Raw genomic sequence first — 22,171 nt, 5'->3', positions numbered from 1 at the left:
GAAACACCTTTCAGTGGACTGCAAGTGACACCTCCTCGACCTTTACAACCGTCTCTGGGTCGAGGGTGAGTTTCCGTCGCAATGGCGAGAAAGCATTGTCATCCCCGTTTTGAAACCGGGCAAGAGCCCTTTGTAGGTGGACAGCTACCACCCAATTAGACTCACCAGCGTTCTTTGCAAGCTTCTCGAACGGATGGTGAGCCGGCACTTGAATTGGGTACTGGAGTCTCGTGGCCTTCTGGCTCCATCTCAGGGTGGATTCCGTAAAGGCCGCTCCGCCACCAACATTCTGGTGAGTCTGGAGTCGGCCATCCGTACTGCCTTTGCCCAACGTCAGCACCTAGTCGCTGTCTTTTTCGACATGCGGAAGACGTACGATACGACATGGCGTCATCACATGCTTTCTACACTTCATAGATGGGGTCTTCAGGGCCCTCTGCCGCTCTTTATCCAAAATTTTCTGTCATATCGTACCTTCCGCGTGCAAGTCGCGGCCTCTCATAGTTCCTGGAGAACGGGGTACCACAGGGCTCTGTCCTCAGTGTCTGCCTGTTTTTAATCGCAATAAACGGGCTCGCTGCAGCGGTGGGAAATTCTGTCTCCGCTTCCCTGTATGCTGACGACTTCTGCCTTTACTACAGCTCTACTGGCATTGCAGCTGTTGAACGTCAGCTACAGGGCACTATCCACAAGGTGCAGTCTTGGGCTCGCATAGTTTTCAGTTTTCGGCTGCCAAGACCCGCGTTATGCATTTCTGTCGGCGCCGAACGGTCCATCCTGAGCCGCGGCTTTATCTTGCCAACGAACTCCTTGCTGTGGTGGAGATCCACAGGTTTTTGGGTGTAGTTTTTGGTGCCCGGCTGACTTGGCTGCCTCATATTTGGCAGCTTAAACAGGCGTGTTGGCGGCATCTAAATTCTCTGAGATGCTTGAGCCACACCTGCTGGGGCGCCGACCGATCTACCCTGTTACGGCTCCACCAGGCGTTAATCCAGTCCCATCTGGATTATGGGAGCCTGGCTTATGGCTCAGTATCCCCATCTGCGTTGCAGGTGCTGGACCCAATCCTCCACAACGGGATACGCCTTGCCACTGGTGCTTTCCGTACCAGCCCTGTGGACAGCATACTAGTGGAGGCAGGTGTCCCTCCACTGCGGTTACGGCGCCAACGTTTACTGGCCGCTTATGCTGCCCATGTTTTCAGCTTGCCCGGGCATCCTAACTATCGGCTACTATTCCCAGAGTCGCACGTCCATCTTCCAGAACGTCGACCCAGGGCTGGCAGTACGATCGCGGTCCGCGTCCGAGAGCTTCTCTCCGGGCTTGGGGCCTTACTTCTTCCGCCTCCTTTCAGGGCACCTCTGCGTACACCCCCATGGTGTGTGCCTCGCCCTCGCCTTCAGCTGGAATTGGCACAGGGCCCGAAGGACTCAGTCCCCCCGGAGGCCTTCCGCCACCGCTTTCTTTCCCTCCTTGCAATGTATCAGGGCTCTGGCATTGCATACACTGACGGCTCGATGGTTGCTGGTCGTGCCGGTTATGCGCTAACTCTAGGGGACCATTCCGAACTTTCATTGACGGCTGGCTGCAGCGTTTACACTGCTGAGCTGGTCGCCATCTTTCATGCCCTAGAGTATATCCGCTCCTGCTCAGGTGAGTCCTTCGTGATCTGTAGCGATTCCCTGAGCGGCTTACGAGCTCTCGACCAGTGTTTCCCTCATTCTCGTCTGGTGATGGCTATCCAGGAGTCCCTGCATACTCTTGCCCGTTGCGGCCGCTCTGTGGTCTTTGTGTGGACCCCCGGTCATGTCGGTATCCCGGGCAATGAATATGTTGACCGCCTGGCGAAAGAGGCCATCAGTAAACCATCTATGGACATTGGCCTCCTAGAGACTGATTTGCGAGGAGTCCTCCGCCGAAAAGTTTTTGCGCTTTGGGACGCTGAATGGCGCGATCAGATCACGCCCAATAAACTCCGTGCCATTAAGGAGACGACGACTGTGTGGCGGTCATCCATGCGAGCCAACCGCAGGGACTCAGTCGTCCTTTGTTGGCTCCGCATTAGCCACTCTTGGCTGACACACAGTTACTTACTGCGTCGGGAGGACCCTCCTCTGTGTCGCTGCGAGGCGGCTTTGACAGTGGCCCACATTTTGTTGGCCTGCCCCCTTTTAGCTGTGGTCAGGCAGACATGTGCGCTGCCTGATACGCTCCCTGCCCCTTTAACTGATGACCCTGCTATGGCTGGCTTAGTTTTACATTTTATTCGGGCAGGGGGTTTTTATCATTTAATTTGAGTGTTTATGTTTTATTTTATTGTTTTGTGTTGATTCTGGCCTTTGGCCTACGATTTTAAATTGAGTTTGTAATGTGTTCTCGGTGGTTGGCTTTTCCTTTTTTATTCTATGGTCGGCCAACCACCGCCATACTCCGTGTGATTTTAATTTGTTATGTCTGTTTTTTGTCTTGAGTTTTTCTTGTCCTGTGTTGTCTGTTGTCTCTATTATCCGTTTTTTACTCTGTGTGGTAGTTTTTAAGTTTTGGAACAAGGGACCGATGACTGTTGCAGTCTGGTCCCTTTAATCGCACAAACCAACCTGCACAGGATAGGGTAGCATGGAGAGCTGCATCAACTAGTCTCAGGACTGAAGACGACGACAACAACAACAACAACAACAACAATTGCTAGTGGCACCAACTTTTCTGCTTCACTTGCATTGCAACATAAAAGAGCAGTCAGCCTCTCTTTGTTGAATTTTTCACCGTGGCATCTCTCCTCAGAGCTCGAGGGTTTTGCCAGACAGAAAGTGAAGAATAGGCCCATTTTATCTGTGTTAAAAATATCATTGGAGCTGTACCTCTCAGTGATGGATGGAAGTGTATTTTTCCACAGTTTCAGTATTCACACATCCAGCCATACCCCAAATACATTTATCCACAAAATTTTGTCAGCTCTTAAACCTCCTGATCCAGCCAGTGGACACCTTGAAGTCTTGGAGTTCCAATGTTTGTGACAAATATGTCACTGTAGCACAAACCATAGCACCAACTGAAATGTTCGCTACACCAGCTTTCTTAAACCAGGACACTTTCTAGTCATGGAAACTGACTGCCGTCTTCATGTTTTGTTTTGCCGTTTCCACCTTAGAGACATGCAGCTTCAATTATTTTTCATTTGCTCCATATATTGTTTAATGGTGGCAGAGGAATGTTCAGTTTTTGTGCATTATCAATATGCTTCATGTTTGAATTTTTGTGCACTTCCTGAATAATATTCCACTTCTTCATTAGTGAACTGCCCCACTGTCTTGTTGTCCATGGCATGTCAGTACACTTTTAGACACAAAAAAGAAAATTGCCCTCTGAGAGTTAATGGAATAAAAGTCACACTATACCATACACGAACAAAGAAAGACCAGTGACTGAGTTACACAGGGTATATTGTCTATGTGTGGGCACTACAACATCACACCTGCCTCCGATCGGTACTTGTCAATATATTACAAGTCGTTGGAGCTACTACCAACCTACATGGACTACAGTACTGTACTGTACTTATGGGTGTCAAATTTGTAAGCAGGGAAAGAATGCAAAAATGGACGTACCATGTGGGAAAACGCAATAATGTGGAATGTACTAAAGAGATTCTAATGTATATACTACATTCCCATAAACCCCTGGCCCCAACCTTTGTTTGTCCCTGTTGTTCATCCACCTATTACCTCCCCTCTAGCACTAGTCTTCTGTTCTACCAATGCAACCACAGCCTCTCCCCCCCCCCCCTTTCTCGCTGCACCTCTCTCTGCTACTTCTCTCCTTTTTAGCTCCCAGTCCCCCACCCCCCACCCCACCCTCCTCACCCTCCCAGCTGCACCTAGCTGCCCCACTATATCCCCACCACATCCCTGCGTCCTCCCATAAGCAGCACTTTTACTGTCCGCCATCCCCACCTTTACGCTGCAGTCCCCAATCCTTCCTCGTCCCAGACTCCTCCTTACCTCCATCACTCAGATTGCTTCTTATTTATTTATTTCTTACTCCATCGATCCAAGTGTGATAAACACAAGGAATAGTGTGTGCCAGTGAACAATCTATACATAGGTAGTATTAAAGCAGTCAATCGTGCAAAAGTAATACTCCATGTTTGCATTACACATATATGGTAAGAACGACAGATTACAGCTAACATTAGACACAGAGAGTGAAAAACAAATACAAAACCAGTGAAAAATAACTATGAATATTGCACGAGTACGGTATCTACATCATTACTCGAACTTACTTTCTGCTATATCACACTCAAAATTTTTGATCCACAGAGCTTTAGGTTTTTCATTGTGGCTGAAAAACTCTTCCAAAATGTTAAATGACCTTCCAAGTAGAAATTGTTTCAGATGCATCCTGAAAGAGGAATGATTATCAAGGTTGCCTTGAATATCTGGAGGGAGAGCATTAAAAATTTTTGCACCAGAGAACTGCACACCCTTTTGCACCATAGTCAGGTTTTTTTTACAATTGTTGTGGAAATTGTGCTTTCTCCTCATATCATATTTGTGGTATTTATTATTTCTTTTATAAAGCTCAGTACTCTTGTTGATGAAACACATAAGAGGAAATGTGTGCTGGCAAGTAACAGTAAGAATTTTTAGTTTCCAGAAAAGATTTTTACAATTACATCTAAATGCTACGCCACTCATTATTCTTACATGTTTTTGAGCCAATAATACCATATGTTATGAGAGAATGGAATATCCATAGTGTGCTACATTCATTGTTTCTGCTCTTGAGAGAACACGTAGGGAAAAAGTCGATGAACTGAGTCTGTTCGGAAAATTTAATATATGGTGAGACCAATTTATTCTGGAGTCAATTACAACACCTAAAAACTTTGTTGTTTGACTCTGTGCCACACATTACAATTAACTTGTCTTAAGTTTCAGCAGTTGCAGTGAACTAAATATAGTTGTATTAAAGTTCAGTGAGAGACTATTGGTGCTAAACCATTTCATTAGATCGATAAGAATATTCTTAACAGATCCTTGAAGATCTTCACATGTATGATAATCTGCCTTAATGTTGTTTTCATCTGCAAAAATGGTAAAAAAGACACTATAACTTTGTACATTGAGGTAGGTCATTTATAAATATAACGAACAGTAAAAGACCAAGAATAGATCCTTTGGGCACTCCACATTTAATGGTTCTCCAATTAGATGGACCTCATCAGTACTATCTACTACTACTATCTGCTTTCTATCTTTGAGGTATGATTCTAACCATTTATTTGCTACACTGCTTATTCTTATTAGGTCTGTTTCTTGCAGTAGGACTTTGTGGTTCCCAGTTTCAGAGGCTTTTGACAAGTCACAAAATAATCCTATTGTTACCATTTTGTCATTAGTTAAATCCAGAAATTTATTTGTGAAAGCATAGATTGCTTGTTTGGTTGACAGACCCTTTCAGACCCCAAACTGAGTTTTGCTGAGAATATTATATTTACGAGGGCTGTTCAGTAAAGAATATTTTACAACATGTCTTCACCCATCCTCATTATTTTAATGGTCCTTCTCAAAGTAGTCTCCCATGAATGCACTGCACTTGTCCCAGCATGTCTACCAGTCTTCAAATAAATTATGGAAACCATTTTTTGAGAGGTCGTTCAAAATCACCTCCGCAGCCTTCACCATTGCTTCTGATGATTGACAATGCCTCCCATGAAGGCGTTTCTTCATGTTAGAGAATAGAAAAAGGTCACATGGGGCTAAATCCGGACTATAGGGAGGGTGAGGGATGCACTTCATATTGATTTTGCAAGATATTCAGCAACAACATTGGCAATATGTGACCGCGCATTATCATGGTGCAGCATCCAGCCTGCTTCATGGAAATGTGGTCTTTTGCGCCTGAAATTGCCTTGCAATGTTTTCAGGATATCCCTGTAGTATTGTGCAGTTACTGTTGTGTGTGCAGGTACAACATACTGATAAACCATTCCATGAATATCAAAGAATGAGATGACCATAACTTTCCCAGCAGAAGCAACCACTTTTGTTTTTTGGGGGGGTTTCATCAGCAGTGATTACATTTAAAAGAAACTCCGAATCTTCCTCTAACATCAACTTTAACTGCCTGCAGAACTGCAAGCGAATGTCCTTTTGTTCAGAAATCAACAGTCTTGGAACCCACCACATTCAAACACATGTCATGTAATTTTCCTGTCACTAACATGTGGGGGGCACCCAATGAAATGTCCAGTATTTCAGAAAGTGTTCTTAAGGTAATTCGTTGGTCTTATCCCACAATGACAGCAGCAACGTTGATGTTTTCTGTCATAAGAGCAGTAATTCGAGCACCAACTCCACCTTCCGTTGAAATTGATTGTCTTCAGACTTTAAACATTTTAAACCATCTTTGAGCTGTGCTGTAGGAAAGAACACTCTCTCCGTAGGCCTCCTGTAACATTGTACAGGCCTCAGCTGAAGATTTGTTGAGACAAAAGCAGAATTTCAAAGCCGCATATTGTTCTTCACATGTTACCTACATTGCAGCTGTAGGCGATACTGAACATGTCTGACTTTGCCTGCCTCTCACAGACAGGAACTGGGAGTCCCAACATTGAAACTACTACAGCATGTTTGTTGCACATTAAGCTAACAGAATGTCATAAGATTAAATTTTAGTATGAGAAATTATGATCATTCTGTTTTGAACAGCCCTTGTATTTAGATGTTCCAAAATTCTCGTATACATAAGCTTTTCCAGAATCTTTGACATAGCAGTTAGATGGAAAATTGGCCTGTAATTTGTGACTTCAGTTTTGCCGCCTTTCTTGTAAAGGGGTTTTACAACAGCATGTTAGAGTCTGTCAGGCACAGTTCCTTGTTTTAAGGATGGATTGAAAATATGGTTAAGTACATCACTAATAGAAGCACTGCTGTGTTTTAGTAAATTATTAGAGATATTATCTACCCCAGTGTAATATGTATTCTTCAGAGATGATGCTGTAACAGGTGTAACATGAATTTAACCTGTACTTGTGGGTATAGTCTTTTGCATATGACTCGGAACTTGCATCAACAGAGCCCTTGCAGCCTATTTGTTCTGAAACTGACAGGAAGTGTTTGTTGAAAGTATTGACTATGCTTTAAGGATTGTGTACTAAATTTCCTTAATGTTGAAATTTGAGTTCTTCAAAAGTTCTTATTGTTTTCCCTGTCTCCCTTCTAACAATATTCCAGATAGTCTTCATTTTGTTATGAGAATTATCAATTTCTTGCTCATAATATAATGCTTTTGATCTTTGTATTATATTCTTTAGTATCTTACAGTACATTTTATAATGGCCAGTTTTCATTGTTGTCCTTAGGCATTCTAACTGCAGTGTAAAGTTTCTTCATTGTTACACATGATTATTTAATTCCCTTTGTTGTCCAGGGTTTGTTTCATTATGTAAGAGTATTGCTTCTAACAAACTTTCTTGAGAATACCTTTTCAAAGATGGCTGAGAACTCATTTATCAGTATATGAAATGTAGCGTTAACCCCATCCACCGTGTATACTGGGCTCCAGTCCATATGTTGCAGTTTGTGTTTAAAGACTTCCAGTGCATGACTAGTCATTGACCTAATAGATATCCAGATGGGGATTAATTTTTTGAGGGGTGTATTGTCATGCAGAATGAAGAGTTGTCCATCATGGTCACACAGTCCATTCAAGGTGTGGTGACAGTGAAGCTATGGTACCTACTTAAACCTATAAATATATTTATTGTCTATCAAAGTCTGATTCTCAGGTGTGAACCTAATGGGGAAAGTCAACTACTGGAATAAGATTATATGAATTCATCAGATGTTGGAGCTCTACTTTGTTGTTGTTTTCAGTTGAAAAGTCTACATTAAAATCCCCCATAATGATAATTTCATTACTCTTAGAAAAATAGCAGATAACAATAATTCTATTTGAGTCAAAAAGACTCTAAGGTTAGTTCCAGGTACCCTGCAGATTTCCACCACTATTACTGGGGAGCTGTCAACTGTAACTTCTAATGCTTCAAATACTTCTAAACAATATCTCCTTACATCTGTAGCTCTAAATATGACATTATTTTTAGCAAAAACAGCCACACCACCTCTTTCTTTTTTGCCCTAAAGTTGTAGCTTGCAATGTCGTAGTTAGAATCTAAATGTAATACGTTAATGCCATTTGTGATATGATGAGCTGTAAAGCGTAACATTTGAGCATTGTTTATACAATTTCTGTCATTTATATTAACTGATAGCTGATTTTCTTTGCTGTTAAGTCCCCTAATGTTTTCATGAAAGATAGAAGAGTTACACTTGTGCATAGAGGTGTCACTTATCTTGGGTTTGCCATTGACAAAACTGTTTGTATGAATTCTGGTGGTGTCCACCATCTTTACATCTTGGGCTTGTTGCTCTTCCATTCGTAGAAACTACAAAATTTCTGGGGCTCATGCTCGATAGGAAACTTTCTTAGTCCTCCCATGTCTTACCTGGCAGTCCGCTGTACACGGTCCGTCAGTGTCGTACATGTCCTAATAGGTGCTTCCTGTGGTGCAGATTGAACCACCCTCCTCCATTTGTACCGGTCCCTTGTCTGTTCGAAACTAGACTGTGGATGCTTTGTTTATGCATATGCACATCCGTCCCTCTTACACCGTCTCAATGCTATCCACCATTGTGGCATCCATTTGGCAGCTGGCGCCTTTTACTCTAGCCTGGTTGTTAGTCTGCATGCAGAAGCTGCTGGACTACTGCTGTCCTACCGTCAGGACTTTCTCGTCAGCAGGTATGCATGCAGTTTGTCTGCAATGCATGGCCACCCATCTTATGCCTCCTTCTTTGATGACTTCTTTGATCACCAGTATGGGACGCATCCCTCTTCTCTATTACCTGCTGGAGTTCGCTTTCAGTCCTTGCTCCAGCAGCTTAACTTCATGCTACCTGCCACTCTGCCGGTGGGTGTGTACCCTTCACCACCTTGGCTTCGTGCAGCGGCTCGTGTTCACCTTGGCCTTCATTTCCTTACTAAGGACACTACTACAGCTTCATTGTATCGCCTTCAGTTTCATGACCTTCACATGGGACTTTGTGATAGTACATTCATGTACACTGATGGCTCTCGGACTGACAGTGGATGACGTTCTCTTGGCCCTCCCACTGCGAAGAGGTCATTTTAACTAGGTTACATATGAGGTCATTTTAACTAGGTTACATATTGGGCACTGCATTTTTGGCCATTGCCATTTGTTTAGTGGCGCTCGCCCACCACTTTGTGCACATTGCGCCCAACTTTTAACTGTCCATCATTTCCTGATGGAATGCCCATTTTTTAATCATTTTAAGTTTCCACTTGTGTTTGCCCTGAGAGTTATCGGCTGTTTTAGTGAGTGACACAAGGGCTGTTGACTGTGTTTTACTTTTTATCCATTGTAACAATATAGCGAAGGCCATGTAATTTTTAGTTCTGGACCTCCATTCCTCTGTGGCATATTTTATAGATCTTTCTCTGCATCACTGTTTTTAGCTGTCTTCTCTTCCTTCAATTGGGGTTGACATGTAGTCATTTCTAACTCCTCTCTTTGTCTTCATATTTCACAGTTTTGACATGGGTGCATATTGTTTTTGCACCCTAAAACCAAAGAAAGAAACAAACAAACTCTCTCACAGGACGGCCAGTCTACAACCTTGTTAAATATTTCTGCAAAAAGAGAACTGACACTTCCTCAGAGGAACACCAAACCCATCTGGTGTTGTGAGGGTCATAATCGAACTCCCTGATGCACCAGGATTAATTTCTTTGCTCATTTCAAAATAAGAAAAAAGCCAGCAATACACAACACAAAGCATTTGGAAACTAGGTTCTCAGGCCAGACCTCTACTGGTATTTGACACAACCACAATTCAAATCATCCACCACTTAAAACAGCCACATTAAAGTTTCTGCATTATCAACCTTTGAACTTTAGATAGCTGCCAAATTTAAGCATTTTTTCTGTTTGAAGACACCAAATGCTAATGTTCCGTTTATATGGTGTGCATGTTACTTTGCGCTTTTTATTTTACAAATGTGTTTTTACACACACTTTCTTTCCAAATTGGAATTCGCCAAATTATTTGCTAGACCAGTAGCCAAAAACTGGTTACATATTTGATATTTATATGCAGAAAATAAGGCAGTTTGAAAAAATTTCTGATAAAGTATTCATCTGGATAGAGTTCACCCAGCACCAATTGTTTATCACAAATGTGAGTTTTTCAGGTCACTACTTATGATGTTACATCAGTAGTTGTATGTTATTGCTTCCAAAGCCGCAGGACATAGAACTGTAGTGGGGAAAGAGTAGTACATTAATTAACTGGTACTGATCTGGCCACTTGATATGTCTTTAAAAGTTGGAATACTGCATTGTTCACCATGTCACCACTTGTGGCAACTGCATGGAATACCTGTAGGGAATGTCTAAAACATGGGTAATAAATCATTTTGGGCTTCCAGCTGTGCTAAGCAGTTAGAAATCGAAAGTACTCTTCTAGTTGCCTGTGTAATCAGTAATCACTCAATGAACCATGGTATACTTCTGAAAGTGGTAACACATATTTAGAAGCAGACATAAGCAAATGACTTCTCACTATAGAGTCATACGTCCTTCCAGTAGTTTAAAAAGTAGTTGAAGGCAGTAGGTTATAGCAGGTTATAACAGGTTACTGAATTGCTTTTCAGAATATCTTTTAACACTGCTCAGCTTACCTTTTTCTGGATGCTTTTTCTACACAGAAAGCAATAAATGATTTCACAAATTCTCTTTTGATAGAAAGCTACAAGAAAATGTACCATGTTGACATTTTCTATGACCTTGTCAAAGTGTTCAGTTGTGTACCTCATAAAATTCTACAAGGGATAATGAAATGTTATGTTGTTAATAGCATTCCCCTTCCATGGCTGAAGTTATACCATATCAACAAAAAAATAGAGGTTTTAATTGAATCAACTGTGGGTTCTTGGTGAAACATCGTAAATTAACCAAACAAACCCTGTTTTTGGCCTTTTTTCAATATATTATTACTGTTATTGCACAACTGAGGTTTCAGACTATAAGCCCATTTTCAAGTACATTACTGATTCCCAAAGATGATGATGCACAGATAAACATAACAAGGCAAAGATAATCATCTCAACTTCTTAAGCTATCGATCCATAGCTTAATGACAATTACATCAATGGCCATTTTTTTAACAAATTGCATACATTATTACACATTCAGCAATTACACTACAATGGCCAGACTAAAGTTATGCATCAGCCAAGAACTTTTTAACTATGATGGATAGGGGCCCCAAGTTTTGCTTCTACCCTGGAGTTGTGATCTCATCTAAAAGAGGTGCATAATTGAACTGGTTAAAAAATAAGAGGGTCACATAAGCAAAATTGTATCATTGGGAATAAAATTAAATGTGAACTAGTTAAAATAATATAATATAGAGTGCAAGGTTTGGTACTTTTCCACTCTTGTTCTTGACTTTGCAAGTTGCTGGGGACGTTTGAGGACTCTTTATACACTGAGGAGGAAAAAGTCCTGGGTTAGCGATGTGCACATATACAGATGGCAGTAGTATCATACACGCAAGCTATAAAAGAGCAATGTGTTGGTGCAACTCGGGTGATTCATGTGAATTGGTTTCAGACATGATTATGGCCACACAGTGGAAATTAACAGACTTTGAATGTGGAATGGTAGTTGGAGCCAGGCGCATGGGACATCATGTTTTGGAAATCCTTAGGAAATTCAATGTTCTGTGATTCACTGTGTCAAGAGTGTGCTGAGAATACCAAATTTCAGGCAATGGACAATGCAGTGGCAATGGCCCTCACTTAATGACCAAGAATAGTGGTGTTTGCATAAAGTTGTTAATGCTAATAGACAAGCAGCTCTGGTTGAGATAACAGCAGAAGTCAATGTGGTACATATGCCAAATGTATCCGTTAATACAGTATGGTGAAATTTGGTGTTAATGGGCTATGGCAGCAGACAACTGACACTAGTGACTTTGCTAACAGCAACATCACCTGCAGCAAAAATCTCCTGGGCTCGTGACCATATCTCTTGGACCCTAGGTGACTGGAAAATGGTGCCCTGGTCAGGTGAGTCCAGATTTCAGTTGGCAAGAACTGATGGTTAGTGTGGCACAGACCCCACAAAGCCATGGACCAAAGTTGTCAAAAAGGCACTGTGCAAGTTTGTGGTGGCTCATAATGGTGTGGGCTATGTTTACGTGGAACGGACTAGGTCCCCTGGTCCAATTGAACCAATCATTGACTGAAAATGGTTATGTTTGGCTACTTGAAGACCATTTGCAGCCATTCATGGACTTGATGTTCTCAAACAGAGGTGACATTGTCACCAGGTCACAGTTGTTCACAATTTGTTTGAAGTACGTTCTGGGCAATTGGAGCGAATGATTTGGCCACCCAGATTGCTGACATGAATCCTATCCTATGGGACATAATTGAGAGATCAGTTGGTGTGCAAAATCCAGTACCAACAACACTTAAGCTATCATTGATAGCTATAGAGGCAACATAGTTGAATATTTCTGCATGGGTCTTCTAACCACTTGTTGCGTCCATGTCACGTTGAGTTGTTACACTATGCAGGGCAAAAGGTGGTCTGAAACATCTTCGGAGGCATCCCATGACTTTTGTGACCTAAGTGTAAGCTGTAATGTTTTTAGATGAGGAAGAAGTAAACTTAAGTGCTCAGTCGTGCCTATAATACATATAGCCAAGAGATTAGTGGGCAGCATTACAACTTGTTTACAGTAAAAGCTAAACTCTTACTGTTACAGAAATTTACATTATGCAGTTTTAGACAAGAACAACTTGCAGTTGTCGTAATTAAAAGATCAGTGGGCACTCACTTTATATAGCTAAACATGTGGCATTTTTAGGCTTTCAGGTGGATATCAAACGAGTAAAACCTACTAGGGATATGTGATGTTGCCAAATATTCTATGCAGATTTCAATTTAATCACTTGTGCCTAAACTTCTATGGCTAATAATTAGACCTCAAAACATCAATGCTAAATAATGCATTTATGGAATGTCATAAACAGCAGCATACAAATACATGCAATATTATATTTGTTAATCAATAAATAGGCTTACAGCAATAATTAACACTACTTATCCCACAACTTTTTGTCTATATACAGTTTGAATATTTCAGTGCAATTTTTGTGGCATTTGTTAAGTAGTAATAAAGATGTGATTCAATATTTCTGATTGATTTTGTTTGGATTTAGGAGAGCTGTCTGGCAATAACTGAACTGTGATGGTGAATCTTTTTTGTTTCAGTTTGCAATATATTCTTCTGTTGCATTATTTAATAATGTTAATTCCATTAATCAAATTTGGTTTCTCTGTTTTCCTGTAATGTATCTGTGTTGCCCATCCTCACATCCAGTAGCAAGCAAATCATTGATTGTTTTTATTGCTTTCAAATATGCTAAAGCATCTTGAAAGTTTTTTTCTTGGCTTTAGGACTGAACTAAGTCACAGAAGATCATGAAGAATCTCAATATTTATTGTGCTGTTCCCTCTAGGGTATGTGACTTCCCAAAGCTCCACAAAATAGAGGTTCCTGTTCTTCACATTGTCAAGAATATTGGTGCTGCAACGTATTGTGAATCAAAACACCTTGCTACTCTGTTGAGCCCACTAGTTGGTCAGTGTGAGCATCACATTAAGAATTTGGTGGATTTATTATGTGTATTACAGGAAATAGATTTGAATGACTCTGATATTCTAGTAATTTTTGATATAGCTTTATCTACATTAAAGTTCCTCTGTCTGATTCATTACGGTTTAGTAAGGTTAGGTTTGATGATGGATTAACAAACCTATGACATGTTGAATTCCAGTTACTTTTTATTCAATGACCAGTACTGTTAGCAGGCAGATGGAGTTGCGATGGGGAGCCTGTTGTCACATACTGTTGCAAATTTGTTCACGGAAGACTTCAAGGAACGTGCGTTGAAGTCTGTGGCTTTGAATCCAATGTGTTTTTTCAGATGTGTAAGAGATACTTCTGTTGTTTGGCCTCATGGCAGTGAGAATTTGAATGATCTTTCAGAAATTTTAATTCAATCCATCTGAATATTCATTTCTTGATGGAGGTTGCAAAGGATGACTGCCTTCCCTTCCTTAATGTGTTGGTCAGGAGGAAGGTTGGTGATGGTACATTGGCTTATGCCTTTTATAGGAAGCCTGCTCCTCCTGACTTGTAGATAAAGACTGATAATGATCACCATCCAGCACAGCATTAAGGGGTACTTTGTACCTTGGTTACAGTGCCCACATCATTTCAGACCCTGGGTGTTTTATCATTTGTCATCTGAGTTAACACATCGTGAAGTCACCATCTGTCAGAATGTATGTAGTGAAAGACAGGTCAGACATCTGTTGCGCTATCAACCAACCATGCACCGGGTGAGGGATGATAATACAGAGTTGGCACCTGGGTCTACAGCCTTTCTGCCTTATGTAAGGAGCATCTTGAACAAGATTGGTCATATTTTGCCCAAGATAGGTGTCTGTCGTATTCCTTGCAGTTGTGGCATGTAATGTATATGATGTACTGAGTATAAGCGCCACACACGCTTACAGCAACCGAGCAAATTGGCTATTGCAGAACATTGTCCTGGCGCCGGTCATCCCGTGGAATATAACAACACAGAGATTCTGGCATACACTTCAGCTATTGGTATAGTTTTAGCAAGGAAGCAGTTGAGATTAAATTAACAAGTAACCTTGTACATAGAGATGGGGGGTTTTGCTGAAATTCTGCATGTAATCTTACTCTCTCCATTGTCAAAAAACAGAGGGACAGAGTTCATGCTACAGCACTCATATTTGGTAATTTTCACTATTGATAATTTCTGTTGTTGGTCATCTTTGCTTGTGTGGTGCCACTAGTGGTTTCTTTCTTTCCCTGCCCCTCCCCCCTTGTGTGTGTGTCTTTTCAGAAAGAATTGCTGTGAAAACTCAGGCTTTAAATTCCTTTGCTGTCCACTTACTTGCTACAGTATTGCTTTGAAAATTGACAGGGTGTGCACCTGTTCAAACATTCGCAGATGTTGACGACGTCAACTGGCTGCATTCCCACAAGTTATTTGAACATATATGTTGCTTGTGCTGGTTGGGTAAACTTTGCAGCAGTAGAGTAAGATTATAATGTGCGTTCTCAAAATATTGTTCCAACATTTGTCAAAGTTCTACATCATGTTAATTCTCCAGCCGCTAATTGCATTGCGCAACGCACTTGCCTAGCTGTAGTTTCTGAAATGATCAATTACATTCATCAACAGCTGCATTTTTTTTTCCAGAGAATTGTTTAGGTTCCATTTATGCTTTTCCTAAGGATTGGCTAGACGGTGCTTCACAGTTCAGTCTGAGTGGGAAGTTCATTTTGTAAGTGCCCAGCATTTGGCAAAGTTCGAACATTTCCATTGCTGTATGTTACAATTATGTTATAAATCTCACAGAGAAAGGTTTTGACAACGCAGCTTTATCTGTGCTATGGAAAGGTTTAAATTTTGCACCAATGCTCAAGTGTTCACCACTGGCTGGTTTTATTAGTTCTGTAGAACAGGCCGGTTTTATTAGTTCTATTGAACAGGCTGGTTTTAAACTACCTCTTGAGCCTGCAGAGGACACTAGGAGGAAGGCATGTCATGTATTGACTAGGGTACGTCCACCCAATAGTAATATAATAGCAGCAGAGGTGGCTGCTTTCTGTTCACTTACGGATAATCCAGATATCGTTATTTTGCCTGCAGACAAGGGCAATACTAAATTGTTCTGGAAAGCAGTTTAAAAGATGCAGTGTTAACTACCTGATTCAGTGTATTGAAGGATGCTGAGAGACTAACAGCATCCTGAAGGAAAGTATACACACTGTACCTTTTTTATTTATTCATATCTGGGGCTCCTGATGATCGTCATGGATATGATCGTATTCTTTGAGAGATTTTGTCTTTACTGTTAGATGGGGAGTTAATTGTCGTCTGCAGAATGTAAAGAGCTTTTGTGTGATGATAAATCATTCTATCTTCTTGAATCTTTAATTACAGTTGTTGTCTGACTGATAAAACACTTTTCCATTTAAAATATATTGAAAAAAGGCAAATGCTAATTCTTCAGTTTTCCAAATGATGATAGCATTATTATTGTTGAAACATTGTGGAATTTCAAAACTGCCATATGGCTGAGAATACAAACCACATATATGAAGTTACCAATGTATGCACACAAAATTGTTTTGAATTTATCTGCCAGATCATATCACTATGTTGTGAGGAAGTCCATTATGTTTCATTGACTGTAATACCTTGAGAAATGATCAACACTATCAAAATATAGGAATTTGCTTAGGCTGTATGGACTTCCTCCTCCTCCACCTCTGCCCTCCACACCTGTATCCATGAAATTTTGGGTCATGTATTTGCCCAACACACACAATGTATCAAAGCTAATGTATGCTTTTATATTTCATTTCAGGATGTGTACGACACAGTGTTGTTTGCAGTGGGTCGTCGTGCTTTAACAACTGAGCTTGCTGTGAGTGCTGCAGGAGTGAAAACCCTTCCAGAATCTGGCAAGATTGCTGTCTGTGATGAGTGTACTAATGTACCACACATTTTTGCAGTTGGAGATGTTCTGCATGTAAGTCGACAAACTGATCTCTCTCTCTCTCTCTCTCTCTCTCTCTCTGTCTGTCTGTCTGTCTGTGTGTGTGTGTGTGTGTGTGTGTGTGTGTGTGTCACTTCTTTACTGTGTAGTCTTAATTATATGACCTTGATGAATATTGAGTCCAATATGGACAATGTACATTAATGTTAGTGACCTGGTTGTCAAAAGAAAGGAGGAACTCCTAGTTTTGAAAGCCAGGCTTTTGTAGCTTTGAACATATTTACATCCTCATTCAGTGCAAAGCCTCGGATTGAGTCCTACACTCAAAATCAAGCGATATGTGCACTTCATTTGTTACTGTCATCACATTTAAAAACTGCCTATTTTGTTACCACAAAAATAAAGAGTGTAAAACTCAATTTCATTGAATTTTACATAAGCTGTTGACCACAGCTGTAGCTGCTCTTTTTTTTTTTTTTTTTTTAACTGTCAATAATTATCGAGCACAGTTCTTGCCATTAGGATTTATATTACATTGTGCTTTAATGTAAACTTATACTGTATAATGCAGCATCTGAGTTCTGCCTTTGTTTCAATCTCCATTGAAGACTGCAACCAACATATGGACAGGTTGCCCACTTCGAGAATTCTTTTTACTGTTAAGAATAGACCTTGAACCAGCAATGTGACTTGAACGTTTTATTTGTGATATGATACAGCATACAATAGAAGCATAATACAACTTGACACTTTTCGTGGAATATGTTGGGAATAGAAGCATGCGATTGATGCTTGGCACATAGGCTGGTGTGTGTGTGTGGGGGGGGGGGGGGGGGGGGGAGGGGGGGGATGTGTATGGGGGAAACAAGCACTACTATCTTTTTACAGGGTAAGCAGCATGCTGGAATGAACATTGTATTAACAATATCTATTACAGTGATGTATTGCTATGGGTGCTGTATTGTTCCCTAGCTAAGGGGCTGACAATGAGTGGAAAGAATGTGTACTGGACTGGTGTCAGATTCATCTGCTCCCAGAAAAGTTTCAAGTTATATTGTGCGTATTGGAGGTGATCTTGAGAGCTTTCAGATTTGGAGGCCTCCAGGACTAGACCATTTTTAATCAAATCCTAAATAAGGCCAGAATATGTTGAATAAATAAGAGGAAGTTAGGAGTTAAAGACCCTGTATGTGTGCAGAATATAAACTTGCATACAAACTTATCTATAATCAGGTCATGGTAATTGATATTGGATGTGTTCAGAAGTTTGAGTTTTTTTTTTTGTGAAACATTGCATAGAACTATGAAACTCTAAAATGCTAACCAGTTGTCTGCTAGACACAATTATTGTACATGAAATGTTTTTTGATACCTAAGCCACATACACAGATTTACTATAAGACACATTTTAAAAATATGTGCATGAGTTAATGATGAGACCAAGAAATAGGGAAACATTTTGCACTGCCTTTTAGGTATTGCAGCATTTTTAGCCCTTGGTTTCCACAGTCATCATGCAAACATCACATCAGAGAACAGGAAATTTCTTAGAACTGATCCAATCCATGATGAAAGAGATCCACTATTGAGAGTCCACTGGTAGGTAAAGGGAGTGCCTTATTATTTATCAAAAGGGATTTATATTTATTTTGGCTGAACATGTTAAGGAACAAATTAATGCAGATATAAAAAAAAACTAAATATTACAGAATAATTTTTAACAGCACTCCCAATAAAAGCAAAACTGAACAGATCAGCCATATAGTTAGATAGCTTGGTCAAAGTTACACACTTCCTTCAGTTTGTTCTTTTAGGTCTGGAAGGACTGCAGAATATATGTCAGAAGGTAGACAACAGCAGCTGGGGTAAAGATGGACTGGATATTGCATTGTGTAGGGCTCAAGGTTATGACACTGCTGCATCAATGTGAGGTGCATAGGGAGAAATACAATGAAAAATTTGAGAAGTCAGTTCAAAAGCCATGTTCATGCCCTGTGCCAATAATTCCTTACATTTCTGTGGAGTTTATGCATTCTCATGTGTCCCCTATAGTGTCACCTGGATTGGAACTGTGGAGAAGTTAAATTCATTCTTCTTGTCTTCTGCATCCAGTATTGTTAGGAATTAATTGTAGAAGAAATAGGAACAAGTTTGAAACAATTGTCTGATACTTGCTGGAGTTCTTATTACAATTCAGTTAAAATCATAAAAGAAAATGTGAAACTAGTTGTTAGCATTTTTAAAGTTATACAAGATCCATTCAAAGCAAACCTCATTACTAGATTTGCGGTAAGCTTCCAGTGGTGGCATTTTACCTTTTTCATCTAAATATACTTTCTTCACATGATCCTGAAGGAAGCAAATTTAGTCTACCAGTATCTATAATCTCCAAAAATGACTTTGAATAAAGGACTCATCAAATTAAAATCCTGAATGAGTTCTTAGTGATGGAATGAACTACAGCTATAGGCAGTGCTGTTACTTTTGACACTAGGCACTACAGTGATGTGGACAGTAAAATTGATTGATGAGGAGGAAGTAGAAGCATAAATAAAGCAATGCTGGGTAACTAGCTATGATAGTGGATTATTGATTCAAGTAGTAGTTCATCGGTTAATGTTAGAATCCATGGACTGATTCATGAAAGAATTGTTATAATATATGGGCATGAAGGAAATCAACTAAATTTTCTAAATTGTTGTGACAAAATTTATGCTTGAAGCTCCCGATAAGACCCTGGTTGTAGCACTAGAAAATCTGGTAGAAAGTCAATATTAGTTTGATAAGGAGCAGGTGTGCAAGAAATAGAGATATCAGAGGCACCTACATGCCACTGATACAAGTACGGATGTTCCTGCGAGATGGGCAGCCCAAGAAATCCTCAAATTTGTGATTAAGTAGGACTTCAGTGAATCATTACCGTGCACATCACTTCAACCATTTGTGTCAGTCACATCATGCGAGAGAAGTTTGTCTAATCTGAAACTAATAAAAAAAAATATTCACTCTACAATGTATCAAGAATGACTAGCCAATCTGTCCAGTTAATCACCTGAAAGAAAAGTTTTAGGTGAAATAGATTCCATGACATTATTGAGAGCTTCAGCAAAATAAAGGTATGAAATCATATACTTTAATAATATCAATATAACTACTATCTCATACTAAGGTTACAAAAGTAACTGATATTATAATTGTACAAAATTGGTTTCTAGACTTAAAAAATTAAAAAGTAATTTTCTTAGTCTATTATTTTGTATTTCTTTGCACCCTACCCTATGGTTGCTGCGCTAAATGCCGATTTGTATTCTACGTTTCTCATCTATATCTTCAAGTATGTACATTACAATTAGTAGAGTGTGGAGGACACACATTATGAATTCTTGGTTGTTTTGTTAATCATTACTTGTATAATATTCAATTTTTACAAAATGTACACTACAAATACATCAGTTTCTAAGCAGACTGGAGGCCTCATTTAGTTTCTCTCTTCAGGGCCTCCAAGGGGCTTAGTCCACCAGTGGTACAAAGTACAAATAAAATTGATAAAAGATATTAAAAAATAATCATTTTATTCTTATGCACTGGAAAATAAGCTCAGAAATTAGTTTTTTTCTTTTTTTTCTATCTTCATGTACAGTTATAATAATGAAAATAATCAATTACTGATAATAAATGTAAATGGGCAGATAAAAAAAAATCTACTCACCAAGTGGCAACAGGGGAACACACACACACACACACACACACACACACAAATGGATATAACTTTCACAAGCTTTCAGAGCCAGTGGCTCGGCTCCTTCTTCTGGCAGAAGAGTTGCAGGGAGAGGAAGAGGGGTGAAGGAAAAGGATTGGAGAGGTTTAGGGAAAGGGTGCAGTTTAGAAATTCTGTCAGACATTTTCCCCACCACACCTAGAATAGCTTTTCACCACCCTCCCAATCTCTGCAATGTCCTTATCAGACCCTCTGCTCCTTCAGCACCCCTCTCCCTATGCAATGGCTCCTACCCCTGTGACTGTTCCTGGTGCAAGATTTGCCCTATATGCCCTCGTACCACCACATATTCCAGCCCTGTAACTGGCAAAACATATACTATCAAAGGGAGGGCCACCTGTGAAACGACACGTCATATACCAGCTATTATGTAAACACTGTTCAGCCTTTTACATCAGCATGACTACAGCTCAGTTATCAGTCAGAATGAATGAGCATAGGCAGAGGGTGTATACAGGCAACACACACCATCCTGTTGCTGAGCATGCTATACAACATGATAGTCATTACCTCGGTGCCCACAGAGTGAGGTGGTGCAGTGGTTAGGACAATGGTTCAATCCCATGTCCAGCCATCCTCATTTATGTTTTCCATGATTTCCCTAAATCGCTCCAAGCAAATGCCAGGATGGTTCCTTTGAAAGAGCACGGCGGACTTCCTTCCCCATCTTTCCCTAATTCAATGAGATCGATAACCTCGCAGTTTGGTCTCTTCCCCCCAAACAACCCAACCCCCAACCTCGGTGCGTGTTTCACCACACGTGCCATCTGGATTCTTCCCTCAGGCACTATTTTCTCAGAACTCTGCAGGTGGGAACTAGCTCTACAACATGTCATTAGCACCTGCCACCCACCTGGCATTAATTTGTGTTAATTTCCTCTCTCTCAGCATTTATTCACAGTAACTACCCCTTTCTTCACGCTATTTCAGTTTTCTCCGTCTTTCATTTTCTGGGTTGTCTATATTTTGCTGTCCACCTTCCCACCTTTGTTACGTTTAATGCACTTAGCTTTTCACTCTTATTAACTCGTGCCCAACATTTTAGTAGTAATCTCTGTCTTGCATATTACCTTCTCTTCCACCTTTAAGCACTCAGGTTTTCAAATCTCATCCAGTGCAATCACCAACAATCAGTCTTTCCTTCTCATCCTGTCCGGTAAGTCTCCCCTGACCTGGGATTCTGGGTGACTTTTTGAAACTGTACTCCTGTAAACCTTATCAGTCCTTTTCCTTCACACCTCTTCCTTCTTCTTCACCTCTTCTGCTAGAAGAAGGAGCCACTGGCTCCAAAAGCTTGTGAAAGTTAAATTCTTTGTGTGTGTGTGTGTGTGTGTGTGTGTGTGTGTGTGTGTGTGTGTGTGTGCGTGCGTGCGTGCGTGCGTGCGTGTTCCCCTGCCACCTCTTGGGGAGTTTCTTTTTTATTTTTTTTTTTTTAATTTTTTTTGGAAAGGCCTCACTAGACTGCTGGTCAAGCGAAAGCTTGGGAATTACAATCATGTTTGTAATCTTTTATTTATTTATTTATTAGCTGGCATTGTTACGCGTGACCTGCTCCGTAGATTTCAGTCTTTGTTTCACAGTTACTTTTATTCTTAAAATCCACAGTGCATTGAAAACGCAAAGACAGGTCATTGTGATAATACCAACAAAAGTCACTAGATTGCAGGCCGATCAAAAAGTCA

General features: G+C 40.4%; 1 protein-coding gene across 3 annotated transcripts in view; it reads left to right on the top strand.

Moving 5' to 3' along the window:
• The window catches only part of LOC126250848 (thioredoxin reductase 2, mitochondrial), a 73,079-nt gene that overhangs the window by 37,842 nt on the left and 13,066 nt on the right, over positions 1–22,171 (top strand). For all 3 annotated transcript variants that reach the window (XM_049951593.1, XM_049951592.1, XM_049951591.1), the window contains one exon: positions 16,580–16,744. In XM_049951593.1, coding sequence (XP_049807550.1) covers positions 16,580–16,744 — 165 coding nt within the window. The remainder of the gene's footprint in view (positions 1–16,579; positions 16,745–22,171) is intronic.

This window comes from Schistocerca nitens, chromosome 1 (assembly GCF_023898315.1).
Source record: "Schistocerca nitens isolate TAMUIC-IGC-003100 chromosome 1, iqSchNite1.1, whole genome shotgun sequence".
NCBI lineage: Eukaryota > Metazoa > Arthropoda > Insecta > Orthoptera > Acrididae > Schistocerca > Schistocerca nitens.
The sequence above is the reverse complement of the archived record's forward strand: the minus strand, read 5'-3'. Positions and strand labels throughout refer to the sequence as shown.